The sequence below is a fragment of the Crassostrea angulata genome, chromosome 6, assembly GCF_025612915.1.
Source record: "Crassostrea angulata isolate pt1a10 chromosome 6, ASM2561291v2, whole genome shotgun sequence".
In the NCBI taxonomy this organism is placed as follows: domain Eukaryota; kingdom Metazoa; phylum Mollusca; class Bivalvia; order Ostreida; family Ostreidae; genus Magallana; species Magallana angulata.
The window spans coordinates 39711090-39721555 of NC_069116.1; the positions used below are offsets into that span (position 1 = coordinate 39711090).

Consider the following 10466-nt stretch of genomic DNA (forward strand, 5'->3'; position numbering starts at 1 on the left):
CGCCGTCATGACATCCCTCAACCCAGGAAGCACAAAGTCCCTAAGAGACACGTGCAGACTGATGACCTAAATAAGTCCTTCTACGTCTACTGAAAGGGGCCAGGAACTTGTAGGTATGTATAAAATTCATCAAAATTTATTGAAACTATATAATGGCATCCTATAAAGTGGTTTATAATTTTAAATTAAAAAAAAATCTTTCTTTTTTTGCTAAGAGCTAAAATTGTTTAAATTACAGTACAAAAAAATAAGAAATTGTTCTTCTTTTTACAGGTGTCATTTGGCAGAGAACTAGAGGACACTGAACCAATGCATGATTCAAACATTTTCTAATGAAATTAGCAAGCGTGTTTGAATGATCAACCTTGTGTAACTATCGTTGAGTTGGACTAAGTCCACTGCAGACATTGCATGTCCGTGTCTGGAACAATTACATTACGGAGTTTGACTTTCTGGGAGTGTAAACCAGCGAGTGTGACGTTATCCCGGATTTGGTCTGTGTTGAGACTCTTTTACCACGGTTTTTGGCTTTCTGTGTCAGCTCGACAAGTTAGACAAATTGTTCCAGCTCAGACAGTTTTAATCGTTTGTCGATTTCCCGGACTTTTGATATATGAAGCATTGAAATTGCATGTTTGTGTCAAGAACACTAGTACCACGGTGTTTGGCTTTCTGAGACAGCTCTATTAGTTAGACAATATCTCAGACATTTGTACATGTGTGCCAGCTCAGAGAGGTTCCATTCGATCACTGTATATTTGACAATTGCAACACATGACTCTGGTGCAATAGTTAAACGTTCTGTACTACTGAAAGAAATTGTTTCAATATATATGGCTTTTGAATGATTTTTCACTGTCTGGACTTTTAGCCACTAAAAGAGAATATAATATCTCATTTACCTTTCATTTCTTTTATTTTGAGCTAGAATTTTTTTTGAGATAGATGATAGGCACAGTAGTATGCAAAATGAGGTTGACATTGTCTCAGCGATACACATTTTCATTATAAAAGCTGATAGATAAGTAGTATCGAGCATTAAGCCGTCTCGGGCCCCATTACACAGACATATGTACAATACACATTTTCTGAGTAATGAGTACTTATTCAGTAGTTATTCTTGAAGTTTTAACAATCTCACCAAGTCACCCTCTCAGTTTTAGCAGTTTTTAATTAATACTGGATCTTTTTCCAAAAGATACGATGAGCAATTGAGCATATAATGCACACAACATACGTAGTCTAGTCTTTTTTTTTTTGTTTTACAGAACTGCACGTCCTATTTATCTTTTTTTTTTATCACTAATATTGGGTTTTATTTTTTTTTCCTTTACGTACTTTTTGCATGAAGTATTTTGTTTGTTAATGCATGTTTTTGAACAAATTCTACAAAAATCCAATGTTCTCTCATTTATTTATTCAGTATGTAAACCTATTGATGCTTCTTTAATGTTACTGATATAAAAGTAACATTTTTCTGCAATATAAAAAAAATTAACGGAAAAAGATACATCTCCAGGTAATTTACGTGATTGGGCAGTAAGGTCGTTCTAGGCATTGATATTGCAAATTCACCTGTTGGTGGAGTAACAAAATCATACTAGTTTCATTATTAACTACTAAATTGGTGCGACATGGCGAGATGCAAGGGTCCGCGCATGAGAAACAGTCGAGGGAGAAACTCTCGTCGGATCCTTGAAAACCTCAGGGACAAACAGGGCACATCCGGGCAATAGCCGATAATCCTTGGTATCCTTACAGTTCCAGTTGCAGCAAGGTGTTGGCCAACCACTTCAACGCCTTCTGGCATAGATCGGCATCCCTCTATCACTTGGGCACACCTTGCCGAAGAACTTCGCAGCGGTTAACAAATAGCAGCATACCATCTAGTACTTTCCACTGGAGTTTCAATGTTACATAGCGGCGAAACAAACGATCTGTTCTACAGAACTTGATATCTAGGAGCTAACGGCTGGGAGCCTTGTCCGTATTGTTATGATCTTGATAGCAGCCCAGGTGGAGACAACAATTTAAAGGGAAATATGAGCCCACATCTTTCTCACCCTTTTATGACACTCCTGGTTCTTTAATTTGATCCAACTGATTGCAATGTAATGAACAGACCTGTACTTATCGTTTAAAACTTAAAACCATTATTACAAGGCCTTGGACTTTCCGTAGGACGTAGCTATCACTTCTTGCGTCAAAACATGTTAAAATGATGCTGGATTCAAGTGAAATATGCACCGATTGCGTAGTGTTAGCTCAGAAGCCAGACAAATCGTGTTGATTTCAATGAGCTTTCACTGAGTGGGCAGCAATGAAATAGACAGGCATACGTGACATTGCTGTTTGACACAACTACCCAAAGTCCAAGCTCCTGTTATAATGGTTCTAATACACAGCGAACGACACAATTATAGTAAACAGCACAAAATAATCGAAATTCTCCCGATCATCATAGAATAGCGAACTATGCCAATACAGTTCATTTTCTCGTGAGCATCAATATGCTTACAGTATTCCTGACAATTTTTCACGTGAAAAATGAGCAATGTTTATGAAGGTAAAATACAACGTAATGCACTTTTTGAACATTTAAAACTTGAATAAAAATGTTGACAGATGAAAACATGACATTTATATTTTACAAAGGAAATATTTAGTAAATGAGGTTCTTATAACATCACTTTGGTATTCCAGGTTATTCAGACAAGTCAGGACACACGAGTTTGTGATAGCACTGTAGTCAGGGGATTTCCGAACTTCGTCCACGATATGCAAGTTATGACAGCCCTCATTCTGAACTGTAATACAGTGTCAAAGTATAGACGGTGGGTTAACACAATACTGATTTTACAGATACGTTGAGTTTTGAATTTAAAACTAAATTTCTTGATATTTATAAGTATAACAAGTAGAGGTTAAAACTACTGACATTTCTCTTTAACACAATCTCTCTTCAAAATATCCATGATGAGTCTTTCCATGGAACATCCAGGGTTTATCACCTGAAATAGCAATGCTTAATGTATCAGCTTATCAATGTTCTATCCAAAATTTCCTTGAAACGTTGCATCATAAAATCCCATCGATAAAATTTCCAGTACAATAAAAGTAAAATACGTATATGCCATTACCCCGTATACGTGGTTCTTCTGTTTAGTAAACACACGCCCTTCTCCCTCTAAGACATCCAGGGCGCTCTGTATCTGGGTATTCTTTTCCTCCGATGTTTTCATCTGTAAAAATATGAATCTTCTAATGTTAACATATCTATATCATAGCTCTGAAAGTGTGGTTTTAAAAAAGCAAAATAAAAACCCAAAGTGTTGAATCGTGTAATGGTGGATATACAGTAGATCCTTGTTCGTCCGACATCATTGGTTCCAAATCATATAGAGACAAAATGACTTCGATAAAAGATAATCATTTATTGCCCGGAAGCATGTCAAAAGTTTAAGTTCCCACTTGCATAGTTAAATCAAAATGTATACCAATACCGTGGTATTTTTAAAGTATTACCCAAGTATGCGTGATTTAACCCATGAGCTTTCCATGATCTTTCCATAGAAACACCCTGTCAATCCACTATTATTAATCATTACACAAGCATCATTGCAAATATCACAGAAATATGTATAAAGCTGGAAAGCATTAAAAATGACTAAAAATACATCTATGAAACATTCATATATTTTCTTTAAAAAGTCTTCTTTTTAATTTGAAAACTTACAGACTATACGTAGCAGGTGCATTTAACAAATATCACAGTAGGGGATTCCGTTAAAGCCATCGATTTTTTAAAACAAGAAATATAATCGTGACTAGTGTCCACATTTATACTGGGGCTTGTTTGAAGCGAAAGAGGATCATCAGGATCATGCTGATCAAAAGGAGGGCCCAGCACGGACTCCTCTATACAAAGCAGTCAGTTCTATTCTATACAGCCACAGCATCAGAACAACACATCATCACGGAGTGAGTATTTGTCTTTGATTTTCTTACAATAAACAGCTATCAATATCACTTTAAAATTTGTGGGGATTGTCATTTTAGGTAAACATGTTAGTTACATTATGAATAACGTAAATGTATAAAGCTGTGTGAAAAACAAACTCTTAAGGGGGCTGGGGGGTGGCTGCCATTTTAGACAATATTGATCTCCTTTAAAAGAAGAGCTCCATATAAAAAAATGGAAAATGATGAAATTTCGTATTAAAATCCATGAAATTCTTCTTTATCAAAAAGTAGTTGATAGCTTCAGAAATCACATATAAAAATTTCAAATAAATCTGATGGTTTTATATTATATTATATTTTGACCTCCCAGCCTCTTAATTTCTCTAACGATGTAAATTATGGGAGAGTTACCTTTCCAATTTACGATTCATGAACTATCTTCTACATTAATAGTAAACACTAGGATTGATATACTGGAAATAAAAAAAAGATAGAAGAAATGGAGGTTGGGCTACCCTTTTAGACATGGCAAAAATCTTTGATGTTATTTTACTTTTTGTTCTAGAATAAAAAAACTGTCAGAGAAAGTCCACCGGTCAGATTTTTAATTTTTTTTAAACACCGGCGATGACCCTGAGATCAGAGAGAATCTTGGTGACCGGAGGGTCAGGGTTCCTGGGTCAGCACATCGTCAAACTCTTACAGGAAAGGACGGACTACGTCAAAGAAATACGCGTACTGGATCTGAAACCCTTCACCAAGCAACTAGGTTTGTTATAAAAAGTTTACGTCAGATCTTTTATATAACGGAAAAAGGGCAAAAGATATGGACTATTTCAAAGATGAATAGAAAGAGAAAGAAGAGTAGCTCCATTTTTTTTCTCATTTCACTTTTTCTAACGCTCGTTTTCTTAAACGTGAACGTTACGGCAACACTAGAATAGTTTTGGAACAAATACCGGTAATAAAAATTTGGGTGCACAACTAAATAAATAATGGTCTAGAATGACCCAGTGTGATTTAATTTCAGAGTATGAGGACAAGGTTCCGCTGACCAGCATCGTGGGCTCTGTCACAGACTGTGGGTTGCTGGAGAAGGCGTGTCGGAAAGTGTCCAGCGTGTTTCACGTGGCCGGACTCATCAGTTTTGGAACGGCGCCAGACATTGACGCCATGTTTCAAATAAACGTCAATGGTAAGTTGCAATTCTCTATTACTGTATAACTGTACATGTTATCCCTACTCATTTAGAACCATTTTAACAAGACCTTGGATTTTCGGTTGGACGCAGCAATCTACTGCTTGCGTCAAAACAAGTTAAAAATGACGCGGTTTCAAGCGAAATATGCACCGATTGCATACTGGCACTGTACCAGTTATCGGCTATAATTTTACGTTTTCTTTTCGTGTTTCCTTATTTCTTGATATATTGCATACTTTAAATTGCGAACTCCTTATTTATCCATCGGATAGATTATATCATCATTTAGAACCCAAAATATATTGCTTCTGTGCTTTTTAGCAAGCCCCGAATTTGCCTAGGTTTTATGATTTACTGTACCAGTTATCGGCTTCGTGATAATAACATAGTAAAATCTTTGTATATTCTACAAAGTGTTGATTGAATTATGTCCCTTGCGGGGTCAGCCTATAGGTTGTAGGGGTTTTTATACATAAATTAAACTCATAAAATTATTCTTTTATCATCATACGGTAATACACACAATCGTACGCTAATCAATGCAAAATTATACAATCAGGCGTTAAACTGCGCCATGAATCTCTCGGAATTTAGTGAGTTACTTTTCTTTATAAATGTTATATGTATTGATATAATATGTCAAATCAAAGAAGGGATATAATTACGTATCACAGAGGTCATATTCTATTTTTAACTTATTACGTCACTTCCCCCCAGCTGAAAGTGCAAAGATGTAAATCAGCGGTAAACAATGATCGTTAAAGCTCATGTTTAAAACATATTGAAGAAAGTTTTCAAGCAAACTTACTTTTCTTTATTAGAAACAGATGACTGAATTAAAAAATCTCGGATATTCGCGTGCTAGAGACCCGAACCCTCAGTTTAGCCGATAACTGGTCTTAGCCGATAACTGGTACAGTACCAGTAGTCTTAGCTCAAACGCCAGACAAATCTTGTTGATTTCAAAGAGCCATGGCTGAGTGGCCGGCAATGAAATAGACAGGCCTACGTCACATTGCTGTTTGACATATCTATCCAAAGTCCAAGCTCTTGTTAAAGTGGTTCTATTTGATTTTGAAGCCAGCAATTCGAACACGTTCGGCTGGTCTGCATCATTTTATACAAGCCAGAAACGTTTGCAGAAATTCTACTCTTTAGCATCTTCGCTAGCCATGGGTTTATAACCCACTCTGTTCATCTACAACGTTTTGGATCGTAAAGTCTGGGCTAGCGAAAATTTTCTCTAGGTCAAGGAGTTAATTTCCCGATTTTACAAATTTCTGTTTTCAAATTAACAGGAACAAAGAAGTTAATAGACGCATGCGTGGAGTGTGGGGTTGGAAGGCTGGTGCTGTGTAGTACTGTTGATGTCGTCATCGGCTTTGACGACATTGAAAATGGTTGTGAGCAGACGACAGAGAAACCAAATAAATTTCTGTTTCCGGGATATCCCGAGACAAAATACATGCAGGAGAACATGGTGTTACAGACCAACGGTAAACAAACTGTAAATGGTAAGACACATACTGTAAATCAGCTGTAATCTCAAATATCTTTACAACATGTAGAATCTTTTGACTTCGTCTCAAGTTTGCCAAATGTTTGCAGTTTTTCACACAAAAAACTTTACTGTTCATTTGTTATAGTGATTAAACAGCAGTCTGTTTTTGGTTGATATGTTTGTAAACTAAAGATAATATTTTTAGACAGAGGCAATGTTAAGTCAACAAATCTTTTAAAGTAACTATCAGTAATATCTCTTAACCATATATTATTATATAATATATTTTTATTAAAAGGAGGAAAGCTTGCCACAATATCTTTGAGGGCTAATGTGATGTATGGTGAAGGGGACCATTACTACGTGGCAAATGGAATACGTTCTGCTCTGAGCAACAAAGGAACACTGGTTCAAGTCGGCAATGGGAAAAGTCTATTTCAACAGTGTTATGCTGGGAATACAGCCTGGGCATTTATATGCGCAGACAAAGCCCTGAAATCCAAGAACAGCATTGGGGGACAGGCTTTTTTTGTACCAGACGACACCCCATTGACAAGCTCATTTGAATTCATGAGACCATTTTTGGAAAGCAGAGACTTAAAGCTTTCATCTTACAGGATTCCATTCCATGTGGTCTACTGGCCGCTTGTGATCTTTGAATTTGTGCTGAAACTTCTGTCTCCGCTGGTGAGAATCAATTTTCAGACGGCCTCATGCAGTGTGAAGTACATCAACATGAATCTCTATTTCAAGAGAGACAAGGCACACAAACTGCTAGGATACAGTCCCTTGTTTTCCCCAAGTGAGGCCATGAAAATGTCTCTCAACTTTTACAAACATATGAAGTTGTAATCTTTCATTTATAAAATCTTACAACATTGTACTCCATGTTTAAAATGAAATAGATTTACAATGTACAATATCTAATCTGATAAATCTTTCATGCATCCTACCCCTCCAACATACCTCTTTCAGGAGAACAGTAACCCCTGGAATTTTACTAACATGCTCAACACTAATCTCCTCTGGTTGTTGATCTTCAATAAAAGTTACCAAAATTTTCTTCAGTTCAGGAACAATCTGTTTTGATTATCAAAAAAAGCAAGATGAAAACCCTCTCAATATGTGCACCATAATCTGATTTCTAAAATTACATGACATTAATAGCCTAAATGATGTGTGCAAATATAAACTAGGCTTTGATTGAAAATGGTACAGCTTTGTGATGTTACAGATTCCTGAAATAAGAGTCTGACAAACCTCGCCATGACATATTCCTTTCTTTTGACCAGACATTTCTGATAGCTCTTCTAATACTTTCTTGGGTAATGTATCCATGTCATAGAGAGTTCTATACAAGATGGGTAGTTCTGACATTCTAACTATTTCCATATTGGGATCTTCAAGTTTATCTTCGAGAAATGTAAGAAAAATTTAAATACACTGCATCATTGACTTGTTAAAAAAAACCCAAGGACTTGTCCAGCTTCCACTTAACAAATATCTTAAAAATTTGCACAATGATCACCCTTGGCAGTCACATATTCAAGACTGCAAGTCTGATATTTGTTCATAAGACTTAATTTTCACATCCACTGCTGATACCTGTACTTGTACTGTAATTATAATGATGTGCAAAATTCGAAGGGGAAGCTTTCGTTAATATGTACACATATGACATGGTTTGAAGTTACAACAAAGGATACTATGGTATGATGCCACTACTTCCCGCTCCCCTCGAAAGATCTTGATTTTGCCTCTGATGTGAACTAAGTCCCCTAAACTATATCCCTCCTTCTTCTTGGCCTCTGACATCAAAACACCTGACATCTTCTTTCTTAGCACTTCTGGTAGATTTCGACATCTTTGGAGAGTAGTTTCTATATCTTCAGAAAAAAGAACAAAAAGGAAACTGTGTATGTTTCTGTTATAAAAAGGGTTGATATTGACAGGTGCTTAAAGTGAGTTACAGGTAAATTTTTGAATAACCTCCTTCTTTCCATAAAAATTATCGACATGAAGTATGAATTATCAATATTTGAGAACTATAGGAGTAAGACAAGGGGAACAAATGACACAGTAGTCTGACATAGCTAATTGGCCAGAATCCTAAAGGTGAGTGGATAATATCCCATTTTGGGGCACATGATGTTGTAGGAGTGCTATTGGAAGAGGGCTTGTCTTCATTTATGCACCATCTCAGTACACTCCATCCTGCTGAATTGTTCTGGCATGCAGTGGATGGATGTCCTATACATGGGGAGTTAATGACTCTCATCTGCCTAGCACCACAAAAACAAAGGTATAGGGTGGGAAAGGATCTACTTTTGAAGGACTCTAATGTACAGTTTCTAAAAATATCACCAGTTGCTATATGTAAAACTCCTGTGGAAAAAACACCTTCTTAACTGATCAAATTGACACCATGCTGTGTAAATTGTTAACATTCCAATCGCAAGTTCATTCACTTTGACAGTCTGAATCTGATCCGACAATTTGTCCATCCTGGGTCATACCTTCCTGGTGTCAAGTGAATTTATTTTTTAAAATATATTTCAGGAAGGCTCAACTTTGTCAATATCTATTATTTTTAATACCCCCTGAGCTTTATTAAATATTTTCATTACCCTCTGAGCTTTGGTCATGTAATCTGCTTTTCCAACAACAACATGTGATGACACCTGTTCCATCATCCACTAACAAAGAGAGAAAAAAAAACCCATGAACTATACAATACTTATTTACACACATTCAAGAATCATACAAATATTTAGCTCTTTAAACACATTATAGTTATATAACACAATATACCTGCATAGATGAAACAACAAACATTTTCTTGCCTTTTCACCACCACTCCCATTATGTCAACTTTGTAAATTGGATGCCTTTTATACCAGTACATTCCTGTAGAAAAACAATTTTGTCAACTTGTCATTAGACCTAGTACTATTGTGATAGCATTAAATATATTGTTTTTAGCATTCATATTTGGAAATGGCCCTTTTTAATGACATGATGAATGCAGACTCAAATAATTTTTCCAAAAACATAAACATATGTAAAACAAAATGAAAGAATAAGATAATTCCCAATTCCTATTTATGTTAATCGAGAATCGATAAATCTTCGGAAAAGGATTACGTAGCAGAAGCAGAATCTCAAATTTTCTCAACGTTTGATTTGCATTCTGGGTATTGGCAATTACAAATGGACCCAGAAACGAAACATAAAGCGGCATTTATAACTCAAAATGGGGTTTATGAATGGAAACGTGTTTACCTGGTATAACATCACACTGTTCCAGAGCGATAATGTCATCGATATACATTTTATTGAAAACATGGAAACAAAAATCTAGTCCACATAACGTTTTGGGAATTTTATCATTTCTTAAACTGTGATTTTCCAATCCATCCACTTCCATTTCTTCAACATCCATCTCATAACAAATACAATAACAATCCCATGTCAAACTTTCGCGGGGAAAAATCATGTAGGAAATACTAACACAGCAATAAAAGTTTAACCAATACATGCGAATTCAAATATTCCGGATATTAAGACGGCTGGATAGCCAATTTTCTTGGGCAGGCAATATAAAGTACATGAATTAATAAACAAAGTAAATAAAGAATGAAAGAAACAAATGAGACCCTCTTTCAAATAAGTAAACAAATGTATAATTATATAAACCTGTGTCATCTTGCCATGACAAATCTTCTACTGATTGATTGATCAATTTATTGACATATCCACGAGATTCTTTTGAACTCGGGTTTTCGCGATGTTTCACAAGAT

The 10466-nt window shown here is 35.9% G+C and overlaps 3 protein-coding genes across 3 annotated transcripts in view; 2 read left to right on the top strand and 1 right to left on the bottom strand.

The window, feature by feature from the left end:
* LOC128186791 (uncharacterized) overlaps nucleotides 1-107 on the top strand; it is a 2075-nt gene extending 1968 nt beyond the window's left edge. Inside the window, exon 5 of the mRNA XM_052856685.1 lies at nucleotides 1-107. This exon is cut by the window's left edge and continues 42 nt beyond it. Coding sequence (XP_052712645.1) covers nucleotides 1-93 — 93 coding nt within the window. The 3' untranslated portion in view covers nucleotides 94-107.
* Nucleotides 108-1397: 1290 nt separating this feature from the next.
* On the bottom strand, nucleotides 1398-10179 carry LOC128188116 (CST complex subunit STN1-like). Its single transcript, XM_052858965.1, has 9 exons — nucleotides 9948-10179; nucleotides 9477-9572; nucleotides 9293-9361; nucleotides 8372-8551; nucleotides 7926-8077; nucleotides 7632-7745; nucleotides 3141-3242; nucleotides 2939-3011; nucleotides 1398-2807 (listed from the first exon to the last, which is right to left on the bottom strand). The coding sequence occupies exons 1-9, from the start codon at nucleotides 10159-10161 to the stop codon at nucleotides 2641-2643; spliced, it is 1167 nt and encodes a 388-aa protein (XP_052714925.1). The 5' UTR covers nucleotides 10162-10179; the 3' UTR covers nucleotides 1398-2640.
* Nucleotides 4524-7622, top strand: LOC128188117 (3 beta-hydroxysteroid dehydrogenase/Delta 5-->4-isomerase type 1-like). The gene is made up of 4 exons (XM_052858967.1): nucleotides 4524-4732; nucleotides 4994-5158; nucleotides 6463-6678; nucleotides 6964-7622. Exons 1-4 carry the CDS (start codon nucleotides 4591-4593, stop codon nucleotides 7515-7517), a joined length of 1077 nt encoding a protein of 358 aa, XP_052714927.1. The 5' UTR covers nucleotides 4524-4590; the 3' UTR covers nucleotides 7518-7622.
* Nucleotides 10180-10466: the final 287 nt, after the last annotated feature.

Bases quoted from the DNA above. Each gene is read 5' to 3' on its own strand.
- LOC128188117 (XM_052858967.1), top strand. From the start codon at position 4,591: ATGACCCTGAGATCAGAGAGAATCTTGGTGACCGGAGGGTCAGGGTTC. The intron at 5,159-6,462 runs GTAAGTTGCAAT...TCAAATTAACAG, and splicing joins GTTTCAAATAAACGTCAATG to GAACAAAGAAGTTAATAGAC. The intron at 6,679-6,963 runs GTAAGACACATA...TTTTATTAAAAG, and splicing joins CGGTAAACAAACTGTAAATG to GAGGAAAGCTTGCCACAATA.
- LOC128188116 (XM_052858965.1), bottom strand. From the start codon at position 10,161: ATGATTTTTCCCCGCGAAAGTTTGACATGGGATTGTTATTGTATTTGT. The intron at 9,573-9,947 runs GTAAACACGTTT...GTTTTTCTACAG, and splicing joins ACAGTGTGATGTTATACCAG to GAATGTACTGGTATAAAAGG. The intron at 8,552-9,292 runs GTAATGAAAATA...TTTTTTCTGAAG, and splicing joins ACATGACCAAAGCTCAGAGG to ATATAGAAACTACTCTCCAA.